Here is a 24,508-nt window from a genome sequence, read left to right as displayed (position 1 = left end):
TGCCAGCCCGAGCCACTTGCTGCTTGTCCCCGGCCTCCTCCATCTCCAGGCACCGACCTCCTCCTCCAACTCAGCCGCCACACCGGACCAGCGCTGCTGGGCCCGGCCTCCACCACCGCCGATGGGCTTTGGCCTCCTACACCTCTGCTGCTGGGCCCTGGGCCCTGACCGGCCCCCCTCTGCTCTGGGCCCCAGTCGCTATGGAGGTAGTTACACCACTGCACCACTTTGACCATCCTGACTATTAGCTCCATCTTGATAATCATCACCATCCTCAACTCCTCATCATTCTGGCAATCCTCACCTCCTCACCATCCTGACCACCATCTCTATCATGACCATTCTCACCATTCTGGCCATCCACATCTCCTCACCATCATGACCATCCTCATCTCCTCACCATCCTGACCGTTCTCATCTCCTCACCATCCTGACCCTCCTCATCTCCTCCCCATCCTGACCATCCTCATCTCCTCACCATCCTGACCATCCTCATCTCCTCACCATCCTGACCATCCTCATCTCCTCACCATTCTCACCATCCTCACCTCCCCGCCATCCTGACCATTCTCACCTCTTCCCCATCATGACCATACTGAAAATACTCACCATCATCTCCATTCTGACTATCCTGACCATCCTCGGATTCCTGACCATTCTCACCATCCTAAAACAAAAACACAGCGCTCCCCAACATGTGCAGGATCATTTTTTACCTTAAAGGATAATGGATAAAAACATCCTCACAAAGATTGCGGTACAACATTTAGCCATAATCACAGGATTTCAACCATGAGGCGGCATGCCAGTTGGCGGATCAGCGTCTTCTGTGTCAAACACTTTTTATGGGATATTTCCGATATCAGATCAAAGGAGTAATACGCTTGTTGTACTGCAATCCTTGTAGGTTTTTATCCATTATCCTGCACATCTCGGGGCGCATAAATAATTATCCTGCACATCTCGGGGCGCTCTGTGTTTTTGTTTAAGAAATCAAGTCAAGGTCCCCTGGTCCTTAAAGGAGCAGCACGGTGTGCGAGGATCATTTTTTATAAGACTGTTTGGAATTCTCACTATCCTGACCATCATCTCCATCTTCACTATACTCACATCATCATCCTGATCATCCTCAGCTTCCTGACCATTCTCCCCATCCTAACCCTCATGTCCATCCTGACCCTCATGTCCATCCTGACCCTCATCTCCAACTGTAGCAGGCAGGGCGGGGAGAGGGGAACAGCTGGGAATGGCAATAAGGGGTGCATGTTTCCTGCCAGATGCAGCCCTCCTGGCTGTGCGGGGACTCAAACACAGGGAACATTTTGGGGAAAGCCGGAGCCTTTTAGATCCTAACACTGCATATTATTAAATAAAAAGCAGTAAAGCAGCTTAGCCGTTCCTACCTGTCAGCCAGCACTGAGCCCCAGCCTCTTCCTTCTCATCGATGATCCCTGGCCTCCACTTCCACCAATGCCGCCAATCTCCGGTCTCCTCGCCGCCGATCCCCTGCATCCTCCACTTCGCTGCTGATCCCCGGTATCCTCTTCCGGGCCCCGGCCTAATCCTCTGGGCCCCGGGTTCCTCCTCCACGGCCGAGGGCCCCAGTCTCCTCTGCAGCAGCCGGGTCTCGTCCTCCACCTATACTGCTGAGCCCCTCGTCCCCATGACCGGGCCCCCCTCTGCCCCGGGCCCCATAGCGACCGCATGGGTCGCTATGGTGGTAGTTACGCCACTGGAACCACTCATGAACAGCAGCATTGTCACCCTGTGGAGAGGGAGGTGTTGGATGAACTAGCAGATTTAGATGGACTTGACTAACAAATCAAATCTGAACTCCAGATAACTAGGCACAGTCTTTGTAAAAATAGGCTATTTGTACTGGAGCTTGCCGTTTGACTACTATCCCTACCTGAAACCTGACATTGAGTTATCTACAGTATATAGACATTATATTTTACACAAATGTAACCCTGTATAGTATGATATGTATTTCAGTTTTAGGGTTATCAGTGATGTATTTATTTAAAATGAAGAAGTGCAGTATAATTTGTTGTATAATCTACACCGAAAATATTTTTCTGTATGCTTTTATATACTGTAGGTTACTGGATTCAAAGAAGAATATAGCAAAGTGCTTTTTGAAAGAAGAATCTTTTTCGCTTAGGAAACTATGCCATCTAGTGAAAAAATAGGTTAACCGCTATGCAACATCCAAAAAGGAAATAAAGGAGATGTGTAAAGGGAACCTGTACTCCATTTAAAGATAAGCTTTTAACTTTACTATCCAGAAACGTCTCTTCTCTTCCCTTCTCTGATTTATTTTTACCTTTTATTTGGGGTCTGACTTGACCTAACTTTATACCTAAGCCGTGCTGAAATGCTTTTTTTAACTTTCCAATCAGACCTCAGTAAAAGGTAAGTTCACACTGCCAGGAGATGGCAATTGGTGACCTTAGCCTTCATATAATAGAGTCAAAGCCAAGGCTGGAGGTCTTGGGTCTCTATTCATATCTGAAATATGTATTTATATATTTTTTAATGGATTCACCCTAAAATTCGGTTTGTAATTTAATGATTTTAAAAATAGTGTTTCTATACATTTACACCCATGATTTTCTCTGAAGGGTTAGTTCACCTTTAATACAAATGAAAAGGTGAACTAACTTACAACACCCTCCTCACTCTCACCCCCCCCACCTCATCCCCATGCCACTTATCTTGCCTACCGCCCAAACCAAACGGTATAACTGTCTAGGCCAGGGGTCTCAAAGTTCTGGCCCGCAAACCTGTACTATGTGGCCCGCAGCCAGATGACAAGTCGGGCCCACGGTCACGGACTTGCGGGAGCAGCTACACTGTCTCTGTCGGATGCAGACTGCAGAGCTGCTCCTGTCAGCTCCGGCCAGAGCTCTGTCAGTTTTGAGCTCCGGCCGAATGATGGATGATTAGTAAGGTCTGCACTAGACCTTACTAATCACCACTAGATCACCAGGGGATGATGATGTGCCTCCTCCCTGCATAGATGCAAGCAGGTGAGGGGGCTTGGAAGGAAAGGAGAGAGGGGGAGGAGTGTATTATATGTAGGGTTGCCACCCGTCCGGTTTTCAACCGGACAGTCCGGGTTTGGCGTCTTGTGTACGGGTGTCCAGCCAGCGGGCACCCGTACACAAGACACTCTGCTGACACCGGCACTTTAAATTTTCTCGCAGATGCGGCTTCGAGGTCCTTGGTAAGTGCGTGCCAGGCAGCGTGTAAAGACTCACCACCCGGCTTCCCGATTAACCAGAAAGTCTGTCCTCTCTTACCTTGGTATGTCCAGCCTGTCACCCTCGGGGCCCCTCCAGCCAGAACGCGGCCTTTCTCCGGTACCCAGCCAGAGCCGTCTGGTTGGCCAATCAGGAAGCCGGGCGTCGTGTAATGACACCCTGCTTTCTGATTGGCCGGGTGGTCGGCTCCATGCTCCCTCGTCATGAGATGACGGGGGAACATGAAGCCAGCTTCCAGGCCAATCAGAATGCCGGGAGCTGCGTCATTACACGGCACCCGGCTTCCTGATTGGCCAGCTTCCCGACCAATCAGGAAGCCGGGAAGCACATCATTACACGCTGCCCAGCTTCCTGATTGGCCGGAAAGTGGCTCCATGCTCTCTCATCACAAGTGATGAGAGAGCATGGAGCCACTTCCCGGCCAATCAGGAAATCGGGCAGCGTGTAATGACGCGCTGCTGTAACATAATCGGTGGCTTGCGCTCCAGAGTGGAACGCAACGGCCGTAAGTACGCCACTAGACTCCGCCCCATTCAGGGTCAGAGCCCTTATATACCCGGAAGGAGCAAAGCAGCGGCGTTCCACTGCTAGCTCCACCACAACGAATCTCACAAGTTACTTGGACTTACAAGATCAGGACTGAATAGATCCTTCCACTGGAGCAGGCTAACACCTCTGGCTTAACTGGTTCATTCCTCTGATCATTGCTGCTGATTAAATACCTGCCATATCATTGATGCTGATTGAATACCTGCCATATCATTGATGCTGATTGAATACCTGCCATATCATTGATGCTGACTATATACTTGCCATATCATTGCTGCTGATTGAATACTCGCCATATCATCACTGCTGATTGAATACTCGCCATTTCATTGCTTCTGATTTATATACTTGCCAGATCATTAACCACCAGTAGTTGCAGCGTACCAATAACAACTCTTAGTGTAAAATCACAGTGTATGATGTTAGTAGCTCCAAACTCTCTGTTTTAAGATTGAGAGAGACGCCTGGAGTTCAGACTGAATAACTCTCTTGTACCGGTTAATGTTACACACCTCTGCCGTTGAGATCCTAACAGCGCAACTAGGAGCGTTACAGCTGCTCGGCTTCCTGATACAGGAAGTATCGGGCTAGGCATTGGAGCATTTGGGCGAGTACGAGTACTCGCCCCAAATACTCAGTATCGGCACCGATATCGATACTAGTATTGGTATCCGTGCCTCCCTAGTATTAACCACCCTCTTCTAGTGCCCAGAACTGATATCCACTCCAAAAGTATAACACTGAAGAACTTTTATTAACATCTTCACACTGAGGTGAGAAGGTATAGGGATCCTAGACATCCAGGGTAGTACAGACATCAGCTCCAGACTCACCAGTCCCTTTTTAGCATTTCAGTGTAGATCCATTTGTAGCAAAGCGAATAGGAATTTGAGTAGTAGATGAGCACAGATCCTCAGCAGGAGAGACACCAGAATTGCTCCTAAAGTCCCTTATCTTCCAGGTACCCCCAGCAGCCATGAGCTTCCCTGGTTCTCCTCGTCTGACAACAGCACAGGCCTCCAATACTTGAGGCCAAGCGAAACACTTCCCGCGCTCCAGCATCTCTACCCCCAGGCCTAGCCTGGGGGGTTGGCTGGACAGCACTCCAGCCTGTACTAATCCATGGTCCCAAACTAGACAGAGCAATTCCCTCCAGTATATATATGACATTTTATTTAAATCGATTTTTTTAAAGTGTACAAAATCTGATTAAATAATTGTGCCCTTTCACTTTACAGCTTTCAGTTGTTATCGGCTTCATTCCTAAAAATCACTTGCTAGGTGACACCAGACATGACATATGTATACAAGAAAAATAGAGAAAAGCGGGGCTTTTAAAGTGTCCAAACCATACGAAATGTCCATCAAGACTACATGGTTTTGTATAAAAAAGATTTTATTACATTAAAATAAACATGATTTAGAGACTTGGTTACATTCAAAGTATCATTGGTCTGATACATTAAAAACAAGCTACCTCCTTATGGTACCCACACTTGTGTTTACATTTTATAATCATATCATAGACTCTGCCAGCTGTCACTCACGCAGCAGGGCGGATCCAGACATAATTGTCGGGATCCGCTTCAGCTGCGGCGTCTCAGTATACCGCGAGCTGTAGCCCGCGGTATACTGAGCTTAGGGTGACGGGAGGACACTAGTTTGTGTCCTCCCGTTACCCTAAGGAGAACTATGGGGAAAAGCCCTAACCCCATAGTTCTCCTTTAAGAGTCCGTAACCATGTGTTAACTGTGTAATCCACTGTGGGCCCAGTCTTTGACGCGTTTCGCAACTGTAGGCGCTTCATCAGGAAGGTGTTTTCATGCTCACAAAGATGGCTGGATCCTTCTCACATGCTATCTTGCAATCACCAAATAGTTGAACCGGTGGGAAGTTTCCAGGGATAAACAGGACTGTTGCAAAATATCACATCATCAGTGTTGTTCAGAATCAGTAGTCCAAACTTATTTTGAGTTTAACATCAGACATGACATAATGGAATACAACATATATTCAGTGAAGTGGCTCCATTCAATAATCTGCTTTCAGATCTAATAAAAACAAACACACAGTTAGATTATATACGAAATGCTGTCTTCTTAACATAAAAAACTTTCGGTATGGGTTAAAAAACAGCAACATTGATCAGAGTATGTTCCTCTCACGACAAGTACCACTGTGTTTACATTGTTATTACTGACAACATAAATCAATAACTTGTTCGTGATCACACATCTGTAAGTCGTGCTTTTTCTTCGTACTGATGGCACGATTGCTGTGAAATATCTTGGGAACAGATAATTATACTCTCTCTAATCGCTAAGGCTGAACTCCAGAAAACATAAAAACAAACTATTTGGCTCAGTAATGTATTCATAAATGGAAACATATATTATTGAATGTATTTTTAAAGTAAACATGTTACATGTCTAGGCATACTATAAAAAAATGCATAAGCATAGGTTACCGTTCATATAAACTGCATGTTAATACAATTAAATGTATTGGCAGCTGAAGTTATATACTATATTTTGTTCCAGTAAAAGCTAACATTGGCCTTAACCCTTCCAACTTCCAGGTCCCCCTATTGGGTAATGAGGCCAATTATCACTGGGTTGACCAATAGGAAGGCTCATGCACAACTTTACCATGAAAAACATGACAATGACATATATTTATGCCGCCTATAACTCTAGATCAGGGGTGGGCAACTCCGGTCCTCCGGCTGTGCTTAAACTACCAACATGACTCTGCCTCTGGGAGTCATGCTTGTAGCTGTCAGACTTGCATTGCCTCATGGGACTTGTAGTTGCTCAATAGCTAGAGGGCTGGAGTTGCCCACCCCTGCTCTAGATCTATCGATTACTTTGCCGTTCCATTTTCACTCGGGAAACTGATACCGTTTTTTTGGTATCGAGTATGAGTACCGATATTTATATTTCGGTACTCGCTGATGCCGAGTACTGATACTGGTACTTCCTGATATCCCAAACAGCCCACCTGAGAGTCACACTGCAGAGACCATAGACTTTCTATGGTGGGCTCTGCAGGGTCTCAGGTGCACACCTCAGCCCCGATCTGTTGTCCGCCTTCATGGTCGCTGGCGGGCCCTGCCTCCTTCCTCTTCCATCGCCGGGCCCGCCTCCTCCTCCGCCGCTTCTGACGCCGGGCGAAGCCTTCCTCCTCCACAGTTGCTGGCTGTCACTAACTCAGCAGCGGCTGTGAGGAGGAACGCACCTCTGCACAGATCACTGACAGGTTGTCGGTGATCTAACAGCAACACATTCCTCCTCCCACCAGTGATAGCCAGCAGCCTGAAATACCCAGGCGGCCCGTACGGCATGTCCTGGTCAGGCCCCCCTGTGCAGCGGGCCCCGTAGCAACCACCTGGGTTGCTATGGCGATTGTTACGCCACTGGATGGACTGCACCTCAACGTCCTCATGTCTATACAGAGTCTATGCACTGTGTATAGAGTGTGATGATACCAAACATTTGGTGCACTTAATTATTGTAGGTAACAGGGACTTATTTAGGTAATGGTTATTTGATTTCATGTAGAATTTCACACATATTTAGCTTTACTGTTTTGGTCATAATGAGGTGTTTTCTAAATTAGTGAAGTGCTTTCAATGTTTTGTTATTGTAATTGTCCCGTGAGGCATTGCAAGATTTTGACAGCCGCAACATGACTTCCAGAGGCAAAGGCATTATGAGTATTGTAGTTTCACTGCAGCTGGAATGCAGTTGGCTTTGGTATAGCGGAGACACACAGACATGCTCCAGCTTGCTCCCCTCCGACGCTGACGTTACGCCCTGATGAAGGCACAGCCTGCAGACGTTTTGTCCTAGGCCGGCCCCCGTACTGGAGGTGACATCAGCCTACCATGTGACTTGGAGCCACCGCAGCACAGAGCTGGCACTGAGCGCCGCGCACACAGCTGTACATAGACCGTCTGCTGCTACATACCGCACCACCGTGAGTGTCCCCATTCATTGCTATTTCCGGTTCTGACACGGCGTACAATTCCATAGCACACACCGGCACAGTGCTGTTCTCTGTCAGGTGTACAAGGGCTCCAGATGACAGAGCATTGTGCCCGGGGTGCTCCTCTTTGATCAGGGTTGCACATGTTCTGTATGGGGAGGGGGATAGCAGCTGCTGCATAGCACGGGGTTCTCTACTCCAGCGTTATGTATATCTAATAACAGGCTGGTGATTGTATGTCATGTGTGTGAGTAGCAATGTATTAGGCAAGTGGCCTGCAGCTAGCGGTACAAGAGCTCGAAGAGAACCTGTCATCATACAAAGAGTGCTTGGGATGCAGCAGATCGCTCAGTAATAGTGCCGTGGTCTGCTGGAGCTGTCAGTATCTGGGTTCATTCATGAGCTCAGCCATCAGCTGTTTGGAAATATGATCTGCAATGCTCTGCTAGAGTGAGAAAATTAGCTGATTACAAGGAGGTTGTATTGTGAATTTAAAGGGTTAAAGAACTCCGGGCAAATTAAATCTTAACCTTTGTAGTGGGGGTACCCCTGCACTGCAAGGGTTAACTGCTCATTCTGGGGTCGAAAACAAAGTAGATATACTCATCCAATCCGCAGTCCTGTTTAACTGTAGTGACCAGGAAAATCAAAGGAGCAGGCTGGAAAATGTTTCTAGTTTCTTATCTGAACAAATGAAATGCTAACCGTCAATGTGATTTTTGTTAGGGAAAAATCTAGGGATGCACCAATACCATTTGTTCCAGACCGAGTACAGATACTTTTCCTCAAGTTCTCGCTGATTGTAAGCCCCAACGGGCAGGGCCCTCCTTACCATCTTGTCTTGAATTGTATTGTGATTGTAATGTCTTCCCTATATTGTAAAGCGCTGCACAAACTGTTGGTGCTATATAAATCCTGTATAATAATAATACCAATTACCGATACCTTTTTAGGACAGTGATGGAGTGCCAAGGCCCGGACGCAGCTACAACCGCTGTACCTGGTAGTTCTGCCACCGATTCCAAGCAGTAGAGTGACTACAAATTCCAGCAATACATTATACAGCAATGCAGTATACCACCAGCCATAGATGACTACAAATCCCAACGATACGTTATACAGCGCTGCAGAATAATATGAAGCTACATACTCTGTGTTGCTCCCCGGGGCTGTGCACAGGGTCTCACCAGGGCTGTGTGGGCAGGTGCAGATCTCATCAGGGCCGTGCGGGTCTCGCCAGGGCTGTATTGGTGGGTACGGGTCTCATCAGGTCTGTGCAGGCAGCGTGGAGGAGGAGATGTTCGTCCGGCGCTGTCAACAGGCGAGCGCGGGACCTTATGGCAGCCGCTTGTGTTTAAAAAGCTGATTGTACTCGTGAACATGCCCAGTATCGGCACCAGTGCATCCCTAGAAAAATGTAACATATTGTAATGTGCATGTGTTAGGAAACCTCCAATCTGGCAGTCTAAGATCTTTCCATTGCTGAAGTGGAGCGTAAGGAGTGTAGAACTCCTTACTCCACTGGCTTAATACCCCTGTTGAATACTCCTGACAGCGGTGATTAGGGCTGCTACAACAAATCGATTATAATCGATAATGAGAATCGTTGGCAACGATTCTCATCATAGATTAGTTAATTTTTGATTAGTTGCCGCTGCTCTGCTCCTCTGTTCTCCTCCCTGCTGGTTCTTGGTGCAGTGGTCTGTGTCCCTTTCAATCCCCGCTGCTCTTCCCCACTGTATCGGCAGAGGCAGCGGGGACACAGACTACTGCAGTCAGCACCCGGGGAGGAGAGACTGCGGTGACTGCATTCCCCTGCTGCCTCCCCCCTTTGTACCTCCGCTGCCCGCCCCGTTCCTCCTCCGCTGCCCGCCCCGTTCCTCCTCCGCTGCCCGCCCCGTTCCCTTCTCTGCTAACCCATGCCCCCTCTTCTGCCAGTGTTCTATCAATCCCTTGGATTCGAGTCTGAGGGATTGATAGAACACCGGCATCAAGTCTCCCATCAGCAGCTGTATTGCACCCGCCTGCTGTCAATCAGCAGAGGCGTACCTAAAGGAAAACGTTCTCCTTTAGTTCCCTCCTCTGCTGATTGACAGCGTTCTGTGAATGAAGAACAGGTGGATGAATGACAGGATCTTCCTGCTCCAGTCACAGAGTGCTTTGCATTCTGGGGAAAAATACTACGAATTCTGTGAATGGGCGAGTGACAAGGAAAGGCAGGGCGAGTGTTGCACAGTGGCAGCCACTAATCTTAACCCCTTCAGCCCCAGAAGATCACTGATGTGGGAGTAACCGATGTCCGAGGAGGGAAGATTGCTACGGGAACCATCAGGACATGGAATACCCTTCATTAGAGGTAAGTAGGGATGTTTAGATACCAAGTACCGTACTCGGTACAAGTACAGATACTTTTCCAGCTCCAAGACTAGATTAGATAAAAACTCAAAAGTTAGGAGGCAGCTGTCATTTGTAAGGAGCACACGGAGCTCCTGGGATTTGTGCATCCCTGTTTTAATGTAATATATATATATATAAGTTTTAAGGTAATATATATATATATAAGGGATGCACCGATACCATTTTTCCAAGTACTGATACTTGCCCAAGTTGTTTATTGTCATGTGATAGTTTTTCTAAAACAATACAGACTAATGATTTCAGGACAGTGGTGGAGCGCCAGAGCCAGGTCCCAGCTGCAACCACAGCAAACCTGGTAGTTCTTGTGAAAATGCCAAGTACAGTGGTACCTCGGTTCACAAACGTAATTCGTTCCGCGATTCTGGTCGCGAACCGATTTGGTCATGGACCGAATCAAACTGTGATCAGACCGCAATCTCAACTAGAGGAAGCCACGACCATTTGTCAGAGCAGGGAAAATGGCTGCGGTTGTGTTCGTCACCCGAAGCGGAGTTCATGAACGGAAGCATAATTTTGACGAACTTCCTGTTCGCGAATGGGATTGTTTGTGAACAGAAGCGTTCGTGAGGTACCACTGTATCGGCACTGGTATCTGAACATCCCTAGAGGTAAGTTATGTCCCTGGTGCTGTATCCACTACAACATTTTAAACTAAACTTCAGCTTTGAATAAAATAGGCCCCCAATAAACTATTGGTGGTGCAGAGCAAGAAATTTCAACAGGGAGAAGTGCAAAAAAGTTGCAAATTGTGATGCAATGACCATGGTTGATAAGGAGTCCTGCTTGACACATTAATTATATGTACCAAAAGCAGGAATGATGCTATTTCTGATGCACATGTTGCACTCCACAGAAACATGAATGCGAATCATTGTTTTTTTTTTCATGCTAGTAAAAATATTGCAATCTTTGCTATTTTAATGACACATCACTGATGGTTACTTAGGGTTCATTGTATTTGCTCTACTGTTTCCCCTACTTATCAACGGCATAAATAATATTCCCTCTAACAGATTTGCATTAGAAGTTCTTGGTAAAAGGTTTTGCTTATGTAAGGACTGTTACGCTGTAGTGTAGAATTCATCATAGTTTATCTACAGTGCAGTTTGTCTGTGCTGGCTGATAAAAATTGAACAAAGCTTCGACTTCTTCACTGCTGCTTCTATAGAATGTCAGTAGCAGACACATTGAAGAAAATGCGTAAACTGAAGCTGGCCATAGATTTCTAACAGTGTTTGGCCAGCTTTAGGGCCTAGTCACACCGATAATGTTATGGTAATGCACCTTGAATGTTGCTGGTGGTCTGCAGTGCCTTTCATTTTAAAAGGGGGCCCCAAAACACAATGCACATTAACACACTACTATGCGTTGTTGTGCACCACATTGGGAAAATAACTGCAGTTACACTTTTTTTGCCCATTCTGGTGTGTTGGCAACCTATTCCAATTGGACTTGAACGCAATGCACATTATGGGCATCTAAGGCCCAACACAAGGTTGGGCTGCCCCACTGGTTTCTATCCCAACCGCCTTGAAGAATCCCAACCGCCTTGGTGAATCCCCTGCTGCCTTTATTTAAAAAAAAAAAAGATTTTTGTTTTAGTGGCCCTTCCATACAGGCGTATAACGTCATGAGTTCTCTTCTTTCTCCATTGGTGGGTGAGTTCTGAGTGCTGCAAATGGGTGATACATAATGATATGTGGTCACCCTGCAGCATTCTTCTATTAGCCCAAGACTTGATGATGTACCCAGCAGAGGAGGCAGGCCCTCGACACCTTGGGCTCACAGGAAGAGGGTTGAGTGATGCTGGACGTCATTTAAACCTGAAGAGGACCAGAACATGGACCTTGGAGTTGCGAGTCTGGAAGCAGACATAATGGAGAGGAGGTAAGTATTACAGCCAATGCGAGTTGGGCTCTAATATCTTACATTTTCTAAAAACATTAGATGGAGTTGGAATGTTAAGAAAATAACTTCTACAATAGATCATCATTACTTGCTTAAACATGGTTTCCCCAGTTCCTACTACTATCAAAGTCAACAGGCAGGCTGTAACATTGCTGGAGTCATGTGCACCCAAGCAGCAATTAAGATTCTGCAGTTTATTTGCCTTGCTGATATTCCCCGCATTGTTGCATCCATTGGTTAGGGTCAGGTAAATACAGGATATGTTTTGTTTTCCTCAAAAATATGAATATTTTAAGCATTTTCTTACCAATCTGCTATATTCACCATGCACATGATCATTATATGCGATTTCAACTGCATACTCCAAATCTTCAATGCTGTTTGGCCCTCAGGCTGGTTATGTAGATTTCTATTTAATGTCTGCTGTGTCGCTTCCCCCGTGCTGGGGAAGAAAGCATTTGAAGCATGTGATATTGTCATTTGTAAGAGAGTTGCACTAGTCAGCATGTTAGTGGTTCAACACTGTAAAAAAGAGAACCTTTGACCTGTTTGTCTCTCACTGCATATGAAATCTACATTGGTGTATGCCTTCATTGCACCATTTAATGTCCTCTCTTCTTTTACTGTCTAAACAATTTGTAACTGGTGTTTCTTTGATTTACTGCTCACTCTATAACAGTCTGTTATTGATTAGTGTCAGGTTAATAGTTACAAGGGAACAGACATACAGTATAAGTTTAGATGGTGGTTGTGAAGATCACCTTGACATATTTTCATCTGAAGTGTCTGATTTTGGATGCATTGCAATATTTTTTATAAAGTTATTTAGCAGAATATTACTTGTATAAACCAGGGCTAACCTATTCCCAGCCTCAACAGCCAGTGTTCCTACGAAATTAAAGTGACACTAAACTCAGTAAACTCAGAAGCTAAATCTGAAAAATGCATCAAAGTACTTTACCTTATACCTAAAATGTATCTTATTTGTGTATCACTCGGCTGTAGATCCTCAAATCATCTTAAAAGTGGTGCTGTCCTTCCTTTTTGGAGTGCCTCTACTTCTGTTCCTCATGGTCCCTGTGGGTGTTGTAAAGTAGTCACAACCCCAAGTTTGCTCATGTGATAGTCTATAACTTCAATAAAAAGTAGTAAACTAAACATGAGATTGTAACCTATCTCAGGATTGAGCTTGGAGTGGTGGCTACTTTATAACACACACAGGGACCATGGGGACAAAAGTAGCCACCCTCCAGAAGAAAGGACAGTGTTAGCATGAATTCAGATATGATTTGAGGATCTACAGCCAAGGGATACACAGCTAAGGCACAATTTTGTTAATAGTTAGGGATCTAACTCCTGAGTTTAGTGTCACTTTAAGTAAGTTGTTGTTAATGAAAACACGTTTACTGGTTCCTTATGCCTCATTTAAATGGGGGTGAAAGTAAACACATCATCCACAATTAGAATAAAAAGGGCGGTCCCTCCTAACCACCTCAGTATTTGTGTTTTCCTCCGGCCTAACAGGAGCATCGTAACATTTGTTATTTTACTCTAGGCCTTTGTACTAGATAGCAAGGGCCTCCTGTGGCATAGGGCTCTCACTCACAGGGACAGTGGATATGGAGGGCCTCATGCACGGGACATTTACCTAGGACTGGTTCCCCTAGAGTCCTTATAAAAACTGTTTCCCCAGAGGTTTCTCTCCATAATTGAAGGAGATGGCAACTATCCTCGTTGGCATAGTAACTGTAGTTGAGTCCCCCAGAGTGTCCTGCTAGAGGAATTGACAGCGACCCGTTGGGCTCTCTGGCCAGAAGCAGAGCAGGGTCACAGCAGGGCATGAATATGGCGCCTTGTCGGCAATCCCCACCGGCAAGGAGGGGTGCTAGGAGTGGGGCAGGAGCTTGAGTCCAGCCGGCAAGGGGTGTGCCATGCTGTGGAACTCTTCATCACAGGTTGCTTCTCCTATTCTGGGGGTTCAAGGTGCCAGCTCCAAGGTAGGTGGGTCTACAGTTGACAAGTACCCTTCTTGCTTTGGGGGCCTGCTTTGGTGGGGCACAGGGTACTTGGCTTGGTTTATGCACCTCAGTGGGTTTCTCTCCACTTGGGTGCAGCTTGGTCTCGGGTTTGGCAAGCTCTGAGCTTCCTTTTTTGGCGTAAGTATAGGCCTCAGTGGACAAGGCCCTGCCAGCAGAAGCCAACACACCCTTAGATGTGTTTACTGCATTGACAAATTGTTTTTATCCTCCCGCTCCAAGCCTTTCTGCCAGATCTGTGCATCTCCTGAGAGTGTCATGCTTGGGAGGGGAGTCCATGGTTATATCTCTCTCATATATACAGGACCTGGCTCCCAGGGCGCTGGGGATGGATCTTGGCAGCCACTTTTTCTTGAGGCTTCCCCTGCACCCTTCTCTCTCGTATACATCTTGCTGCGGGTAGGGAGCATGCTTCAAGGTCACGTCTTATGCTGGTACGAAGGTATTCCTTGATGACTTTTTTGCTGGGGCCAAAAAGGTACATTGAGCTGAATAGTTCAGTATATATGAGTGAATAATGAAGCTTTCGGAAACCCTTGCTATTAGGGTAATTTATGGTTGGCTAATCTTTTCCCAAAAGCTTCATCAGTAGGGATCAGCTTAGTAAATGGGCAAACAAACAACAGTCATTTGGGGGATGTAGCACTACATGACAGCTTAGATTCTGGGTGACATCCTTGTTCAGAAATGGTCACGACTATATTTATTCAGTGACCTCATCTAGGCTTGTTCATGTACAGAAACCAACAGGTATATTTAGATATTTAGTTTGCGTTGGGTCTAAATCGTCAGACGGTACTTGTCGTTATTGACATGGAGCTACATCACTGTACATGTACATCGGGTATGTGTCCCTCATGGCAGTGCCCAGCTGCCCATGCCCTTTGAAAAAAAAAAAAAAGCTTGCACAGTAACCTTGAAAAATACCAGAAAAAATATCAATATTTGACTCCTATAAACTTTAATGTGGTTCTTCGCTATGTTCGGTATTTGCAAACTTCCCGAATGTTTCGGTGAATGTGCATTGAACAGAGCTTTGCTCGCTTCGCTCATCATGGCACCCTTGTTGAGAGGCTAGAATAGAACACTCTTAAGATTGGAATCAGTGGTGTTACTGCACTTATAGGAAAGGAGTGTGCCTTTTTTTGTATCGCGTTAAAGTGGACCTTTTACACCCTTTGACTAAAAAAAAAATGACATCAGCATACAGCTCTGCATGCTGATATGACATCATCTTACATTTATTAGTTAAACAAACATATGTTTATTTTACTTACAATTTCTTTTTTTTCCACTTCCTGGTCCACTTGAGCACAAATTATGTAATTGTGTCCAAGCATTGCATCCTGGGAACGTTACATCAGCAGAGCATTGCTAGGAAATCTCATCTCATGAGATCTCCGCGAAAGGCATTTTGCTTCCCTGAGACGATGTGCATGGTCACATGTGCCAGAGTTCCAGGAAGTAAAGGGAGATCTAGTAATCTGCCCTTAGTAAACATGGCCACTGTCAGAAGACTTGGAAGAAAAGAAAAATGAGGTATTCAAAAAATAAAAAGCCGGCAAATATCTAGAAGTATCTGATTGTAGATTGTCATTACTTGTTAGGGAGGGAGCAAAGTTCCCTTGTTTGCTGGAGTGGACCCCAATAGCAGGAAACACTTCCAGAAGGAGAGTCTAGGCTGAGGTACAAGATGGGATGATTCAAAATGCGTTGACACAGTACAGTCCGGGTCGAGGCAGGCAGCGAGTATCATAAACGCGGAGACAAACCAGGGGTCGATAACCAGGAGATCCAAATAGCCTAGAAGGAAGGCAGGAAACAGGAAATGAGTCTTCGTAGCTGCTTTGGGTATGGCAGAATAACTCAGCAACAAGTCTTGGCTCTGGCTGGGATTTAAACACAGCAGAAACCAGAAACGCCCCCCGTTGTCTGGGCAACGAGGAAGCTACAGGTCCCTGGGAACCAATGGGATGGCTAGGGGATAAGGTCTGCTCACAAGGCTCTCCCAGGCAATGATCAGCACCTGAGGTGAATGTCACGTGCATGCATGCGCGCAGCTGCAACCAGCCGCTGCCGGGCACCAAATCATCCCAGATAAAAGGGAACCCCTGGTCCCACGACATTACTTAACATTTCTAAAGGTGCCTTTGTTGTTATTTTGAAGATATGGGTAAAGTCATCTTTAAAGGGAAATCTTCTGTTTGTTGGATCCTTGCTGGATATCCAACTACAATCTCACATTTTTGGGCCTATTAATAATGTCAGGTTTTCTGGGACAGCAAATATGGTCACTTGGCGCTACAGATTAGCACCTAGACCTGTGAGATGTGGCTATAGAACATTAGAAGAATCTGAAATTGCAGTCCGATGTGACAAGTTAGTGATATAATTGTTGGTCAATAAATGCAGTCATAGTTTAGATCCGTCTTCTTTTCCCAGCAGTGTTTTTCCTTTTTAAATATTGAGCTTCGTAAAGTGCTGGCACTAATGCTTCTAATCTAATTTTTCTGCCATTTAGGTCTAAACTGACCGATATGTCAGTTCTGATAGCATGTATTATGTTTTCTAAACAATGGTACATAATATCCCCTCTGTTCGTGACATTGTTTTAGTTGTACTTCTAACCATGTGTGACCAATTTCTGCACCTAACTAGAGAAATGGGAATCGATACCACAAGGCTATGGCATGGCCACCCTTTTCCTTACACTAGTCTTATGTTATACTCCACTGCTTTCCAAGTACAACCGAAACAGAGACTCTTATGCTGGTCAGGATACAGTCCGTGTACCTATCGCACTCAGAACCGCTGCTCCATGAGATAAGAAGTGGGTGCAGTAGGTGTCAACGGGTGGCTTCCGTCAAAGTATAAGTAAAAGATGGACACCGGCACTCCAAAGCAAATCCAGTGTGTCTATTTATTCACGTACTTGATGCAAATGCAAAACACAAGATACAACGTTTCGGGGTCTCACAGGATCCCCTTCATCAGGCAAACAAGTGATGTGTTTGCCTGATGAAGGGGATCCTGGGAGACCCCGATTTATTGGACTACTAGAGATTCCATGGATGCAGGTAACCCAGTCTGTATAAGCTTTGGCCTTTCATAGCGGTCAGAGCTGACCACTTCGATCAATCAGAGCACATATCTACCTCCCATTATGCAGGGAATGATGATGGGGAAAGGCTGCAGACACACAAGAGGGGGCAGCCAGAGGCTGCAGGGAATAGATTCTAAAACGAAATTGGCTTTCTGAAATAGAAATTTAATTAGGCATGGTTAAGCAATGTGGTCAAATTATAACGAGCATTTAAATTGTATTTTGCAACCCTGTTATATTTAAAGGTGCATTACTGGCATGTCTTTGACAGTTTAAAGTGGACCTTTAAACTAAAGGCTAAAATTGACATCATTAGAGTTCTGTATGCTGAAATGAAATCATCTTACGGTCATTAGTTAAAGAAACATATTTTCATTTTACACACAATTTCTTGTTTTTTACTTCCTCGTTCTCTTTGGCGAAAGTAATGTAATGTAATGTGCCCAAGTCTTGCAACCTGGGAAGGTTGCATCAGCAGAGCATTGCTGGGAAATCGCATCTGTAATCTCATGAGATCTCAGGAAAAGGCATTGTCCTCCACTGAGATGATGTGCATGGTCACATGTCCTAGTCACATGTGCCAGAGTTTCAGGAAGTAAAAAAATAAAGTTAAATAAACTAAAATGAAAAAGACTGGAAAAAAAAGTTAGATACAATGAATGTCTAATACAATACATACAATTACCAATATATAAAAGGTGGGAAAAGCCTGACAAATTTTGCTGCAGGAGGTGTGTTGTGGTGCTATTCATTTAAATGGGTCCCAAATGCACCTCCCGTCCACAGTGTGATCCCTGCATTCCAGTGCAGTTTCCAAAAATGTGCATACCGTTTTATTCTGAAGTAAACTTTGTCTGTAGCGCTGCATCTGTATATTTTATTTTTAATAAATATCAATATTTTTTTTAAAATCTGATTAATTGAAATTAATAATCTGCTAACTAATAGATTATGAAAATAATCGTTAGCTGCAGCCCTAATGGCTAATGTCGTGCATTAGCCTGCATTCACACCTGAGCGGCATGAAATATGCCCATTTTCAGCGCTTTTTTGCACATTTTTATCTGCGGTTTACATGCGAACATAAAGATACACGTTTCCAGTTCCCACACATCCGGATTTTTGGAAGTTCTCTTAGGTGGTGTTTGATGATGTAACTCCTGCACATGTGCAAAGCAGTTGCATCCTTCCCAAAACCCAGCGAATTCCTGGCTTCTTAGTGATGTTGTGAATGAGTGTGTATGGGAAAAACAAAGGAGGCCGGAAGATACATCCAGAAAGCCTTATATAGTGTAGTTTCTTTGGGTTTTCTTAGCCACGAATAGGAAAGGATGGTACATTTATATGACTTACTTCTGGGTAGGTTTCAGTAAACCATTGACATGGTACGGAACCTAACATCAAACAAGTGGAGAATACCTCTGTCTCCTCACAGATCTTTATGACACTTACAGGCCTCCTTCTCACCCTCAGCCTTTGACTGGACAGTGAAAAAGAAGCCGACTGATGAGCTCCCCTCTCTGTCACTTGACAACACATGAACTAAATGGTTTCTTGTGCTGCTTCTTCCACTGTGAGCTCTGTTGTACAGGAGATTGCACAAGGCTGATAATAAATCTGACCATACGCTGCTCAGATTTCCTGCTGAGTTGCATGAAATTCAAACTGTGGGGTGTCACTGTATGTGCATTTAATGAGGTTTTAATCAATGGAGTTGCATGAATTTGTCTCTTTCTGGAGTTTAGCCAGTTATGAAACAATAAACACATTTTGTACAAAAGAAGATTGATTGTATAGCTTACATTACATTTGTGTCTGTTTCGGGAGAATTGCTTATCATAGGGTTTTACAGTTTGATCTCCCAGAATCCTTTGTTTGCAGCCCTCTGTTCTCTGATGTCTTGGCAGGCAAATCTGGTTGTAACATCCTGCTAGTGATTTGATTTCTTTTCAAAATAAACACTTTTTAAATGGTACTCTGGCTTGGTAAAGAGGAGTTAATTGATTTAAAAAAAAGAAGTTTCTAATTATCACAGTGTAACCTTGCTGCTTACGTGTCAGGCACGTCAGAGATATTACGCACTGTCATTGATGCAACCTTGCACTGATGAAGATTTGCATTTATGGAGAGAGGTTTAATTGCTTTCAAGGTTTTCCAAATCACCGGAGGAAGATTACATTTGCAGTAGATGCTTAGGTGGCTGGAAGGGTTACTAATATACAGTACCTTAATATACATCCCCCAATTCCCAAAAAGTTGGGACGCTGTGTAAAATCTACATCAAAACAGAATGCAACGATCTGCAAATCTCATAAACCCATATTTTATTCACGTTAGAAAATAGAAAACATACCAAATGTTTAAAGTGCAAAAATGTCCTATTTTTAAGGAGAAAAAAAGGTCATTTGGAAACTAATGGCAGCAACACATCTAAAAAAAAAGTTGGGACAAGGCTGTTGTGACATGTTTACTACAGTATATCTTCCAGGGTTGTGTTTTAATCGACCCTGATTGATTTACCAGAAAAGTTCATTATTGGTGTGCTTGGGCCTTTCTAGCCAAGTACTAGTTGGAGTTATGTTATTTACTTATTTATATATTTTAAAGATTTAATTCATGAGTAAACCAATAAATAGGGGCTGCTTTATAAATCTTGTGTCCAGCATATAGCTGGATGAATGCCGGTCTCAAAACATTACCACCAAGTGAAGCCAAGGAACATAGATTTATTAATCAACCCCTAAGGTGCCCATACACTGTGCGATTATCGCATGATAATCGCAGGAAATCCTGCGACCGTACGATAATCGCAAAGTGTATGGAAGGCGTGCAACTGTTTTTACTGTACGGTCGCAGGTTTTTTTGTCTAAGGAGCACGCTAGAAAACCAGCCGAGAAATGTAAAATTTTTGGCTGTTTTTTAACATGATCGAAAGATCAATGCCGCACGGGCCGGTGTGCGCACGCGCACACTGCCCGTTCAGCATTGCGGTCATTGGAAGCCCGCCCCTCAGGGGGGCGGGCTTGCGATGATCGCAAGTACGACCTGCCTGTCCAAGATGGGCAGATCGTACGTTTTTTCAATTACTTTACAACCATCGCAAGACTACGGTCTGTATGGCCACCTTTAGAGTCTTTTTCACTCACATGTTCAATAGTCTCTGAATGTTTCACATACATATCACTAATGCAATGTTTTTTTCTGAAAGGAATTTGGGTTGTGTTATATGGCAATTTGCAACTAATGCTTAGCAGTGTTGCTTTCTCCTATAACAGAGGACAGATGTGGTATTTTTGTGTTATGTAACGCAGGATAAGCACGGGTAAATATTTCTGCACCAGTGTTTATGTATTATGTTTGGTATTTATGTTTGTTTTGTTTTCATGCAGATTCAAAAGATGTCAGGTGAATTGCCATTAAATATTAACATCAAGGAGCCTCGCTGGGACCAGAGTACATTTGTTGGAAGAGCCAAGCATTTTTTCACAGTAACTGACCCCAGAAACATCCTTCTGTCTAATGACCAGCTGGAGCATGCTAGGCAAATTGTTCAAGACTACAGGTACACACCGTTGTTATTATTATTATTACGTGCTAGATACCATTAGTTGATAATAAGAGCAGACCCTCCCTATGGATAAATCGGATTGAGTGCTTGTTCAAACCATCTGCATTTGGGCGGTGCTGGACGTTTTAACCAGTGCAGCCTGAGACCCCATTCACACTAAGCGACATGGAAATTGCGCGACTTTGAGCGACATGTCCCTATTGGGCTGTATGCAATCAGGAGCAACATCGCTCAAAATCGCTCTAAAAAAGGGTCATGTAGGAGCGACAAGCTACCAGCGACGAGCTACAAGCGATATTGAGCGACAAGATGTGAACAGCTACATTGAAATGTATTGGTGAAGCTACATAGAGCAATATAGCGCGGAAATATGAGCGATATCGCTGCAAAAATCGCTCCATAAATCGCTCAGTGTGAATGGGGCCTGAAAGCAAGACAAGGCAATTTGCCTTGTCATGGGTGGTGACAGCTCACCCCACTGCGTTCCACTGGTGTACACTTAAGAAAATTGCAGCATGTGATACCTTTTTTAAGCACATTGCAGTGAGATGCAGTACAACCGCACTGCGCCGCGGTGAGCCCATAGAACTTAATGAAATGTCACTTGTGATATTTTATTCAAGTTCTAAAAAAAGAAACCTTGCAATGCGGCTTGATCAAGCTCATCTGCTCTATCTGGGCACACGCACACTAGCAGCTATGTGGTTGTGCGCGTCTGCTGATGTGAACAAACCCTGAGAAAGGACATGGTAAGGAAAGCAGCAGTTTCTTCGGGGCAGAGAAAGGTATAACGTTGTAAAGCAATTTTGTTACAATCCTTGCTATATTTGTAGCTATATAATTCACCTGGAGGTCTCAACAAAGCTAGAGCACAAAACCATGCAGAGAGAGCTTTAACCACTTGAAGACCAGGTGTTTAGACCCCCTTCCTGGCCAGGCCATTTTTCAGTATTCAGCGCTGCAGTACTTTGACTGACGTTTATTCCGTCATGCAGCGCTGTACTGAAATGAATTTTATACCATTTTTTGGGGACAGATGGAGCTTTCTTTTGGTGGTATTTAATCACCACTGGGATTTTTATTTTTTACTATATTAGGGAAACAATACCGAAACTTTAGGAAAAAAAAACAGTTTTCCTTATATTATGTTAATGAAACAGTGCAAATAAATTATCTTTCTTCATACATTTAGGCCAAAATGTATTATGCTACATTTCTGTGGTAAAAAAAATCAAAATAAGTGTAAATTAATTAGAATGTGTTACAGTTATACAGTCTACAAAACTACAAAACAATGGAATAAATATTTGAAATGTAACAACCCCGCTGCCCTGACTGCCTATCACATTTCTTGAGGCCCTAAAATACCACAACGGTAGAAACACCCACAAAATGACCCCATTTTGGAAAGTAGACACCCTAAGGTATTTGATAAGATGCATTGTGGGTGTTTTAAAGATGTCAATTTTTTTGCACAAGTTTTTAGAAAATTAAGATTTATTTATTTTTTTTAAACACAAATTTGTCAGTTAGTAAGTTTTGTGTGTGTATGTCACTTTAATTGCTTACTGTGGACGATCTCTGAAGCTCTCAATCCTCTCTCTCCCACAACCGAACGGTGTGTGAGAGAGGAGATGGAGACAAGGCTGCAAACCGCAGCCATTGTTTACTTTTTTGACAGCTGTGATTTGGCACAGCCAGATCGCAAGGTATAGAGCAGATTTCACTGACTCTATACCTTGTTATGGAAACAGTTCTGTCCAATGGACAGTGCGGGCACAGTAAGCGGCTCGTGCGGGGGGCGGGGCAGGACGTACTAGCACGCCCGCTTACATCCAAGAAGGTCCCGGCAGGCCGTGTAAGTACAACGGCTGGCCGGGAGGCAGTTAATCAACCTCTGATTGCAGATGGTGTACACTTCTAGTTCTAGGACTGTCATTGTCTGTGCTGTCACTCACAGTTGATGGTCTTGGCTAATGAATGGAAACCAATCAGCGTGGTTTATAGTTATGTGTTCATCATAACAGGTAATCACGGTGATCACATGTGGTTTATTTACAACAGATATTTTGGCCTCAGCTTACACACAGAGTGAGACTCGGTGGTGGCTAAAGCCAACGGTGCAATGCTACGTACAAAAAAAAAACAAAAACTCAAGAGCTAGTTTGTGTTATGCTTGGACTTTTTTGTAGATTTTTCAACCTACAATAAAAACATATATATAGATATAGATATATATAGATATAGATATATCTATATATATCTATATCATACATACATACATACATACATACATACATACATACATACATACAGGTGAAACTCGAATAATTAGAATATCGTGCAAAGTTCATTTATTTCACTAATGCAACTTAAAAGGTGAAACTAATATATGAGATAGACTCATTACATGCAAAGCAAGATAGTTCAAGCCGTGATTTGTCATAATTGTGATGATTATGGCTTACAGCTCATGAAAACCCCAAGAATCCCAAATCCACAACCTCAAAAAAGTAGATTACATGCAATCAATAAAACAAGGACTGTACATAGAACAATATCGGACCTCTGAAAAGTACAAGCATGCATATGTACTCAGTACTTGGTTTGGGCCCATTTTGCAGCACTTACTGCAATTACTTTTGCAGGATATTCTAATTTTTCGAGTTTCACCTGTACATACATGCAGGGCTTGAAAAATCCACTCGTCCGCTCGTCTGTGACGAGAGGACGGTGGAGCCCGACGAGCAGCTGGCCGTTGTAATTACACGGCCGGCCGGGAGCTTTACATTCGAGCGCCTCGAGGCGCCCGATCGCTTGTTTTATCAGCAGCTGTCACTGTCGTTGCCGGTCTCGAGACCCGCTGTGCCTGATGCGGCCAGGACCGGCACGGCTCTGTGACAGGAGATCAAAGAGAGATCACTTTCCAGCTACAGAAGCTGATGAAGCAGAATGCTTAGCAGATCTCTGCTTCAACAGCTTCTCTGGGGGTCACTAGTAGACATTAGGGGTCTTGGAGACCCCCTGATGTCTTCATAAAAAGGACCGGCCATGTAAATTGGCTATCACATAGGGGGCCCCCCCCCCATGTGATAGCAATGAAGTTGTGTAAAAAAAAAAGTAATACAAAAATTAAAGAATCATAAAAAAAAGCATTTAAAAAAAGAAAAAAAATGTTTTTAAGTCCTCCGCCCCCACATACACATGCAGATATGCGTCGGGTGTGCCTACGTGCGAAAACAACAATTGCGCCTATTGTGCCGCACATGTTACATATAACCGCGAACGTCGCAGTGTGAGCAATAATTTTAGGGCCATTAATTACTGATAACACTAAACTGACGAGCGGTAAAAGCATTTTAAGTGTGATAGTTTTTTTTGCGATTTTGCGGGCGCACGAAATTCTAAGTCTTTACATGTTTGATGTCTAGGGACGCACCGATACCGATACAAGCATCGGTATCGGCCACGATACCGAGTATTTGCATGGGTACTCGTACTCGTGCAAATGCTCTGATGTCCAAAACGAGTACCCTTGTCCGCCATCTTCCACCGCCGCACACAGGACCGCGTCTGCATTCATGCAAGATGGCTGCGAACTCCTTCTCCACGGGCGAACGGCCGAAACCAGACTCCGCCTTCAATTCCTCTGTCCTCACTCGTGATTGGTGGG

At 44.4% G+C, this 24,508-nt stretch overlaps 1 protein-coding gene across 1 annotated transcript in view; it reads left to right on the top strand.

Annotated features, from left to right (window-relative positions):
- The first annotated feature begins 7,695 nt into the window (after positions 1 to 7,695).
- The window catches only part of SFXN1 (sideroflexin 1), a 39,027-nt gene continuing 22,214 nt past the window's right edge, over positions 7,696 to 24,508 (top strand). Inside the window, exons 1-2 of the mRNA XM_018556987.1 lie at positions 7,696 to 7,793; positions 20,657 to 20,829. Of these exons, the coding sequence (XP_018412489.1) occupies positions 20,666 to 20,829 (164 nt within the window). The 5' untranslated portion in view covers positions 7,696 to 7,793; positions 20,657 to 20,665. The remainder of the gene's footprint in view (positions 7,794 to 20,656; positions 20,830 to 24,508) is intronic.

This window comes from Nanorana parkeri, unplaced genomic scaffold (genome assembly GCF_000935625.1).
Source record: "Nanorana parkeri isolate BGI_ZX_2015 unplaced genomic scaffold, ASM93562v1 scaffold261, whole genome shotgun sequence".
Taxonomy (NCBI): Eukaryota; Metazoa; Chordata; class Amphibia; order Anura; family Dicroglossidae; genus Nanorana; species Nanorana parkeri.
This window is presented reverse-complemented; position numbering and strand designations above follow the sequence as displayed.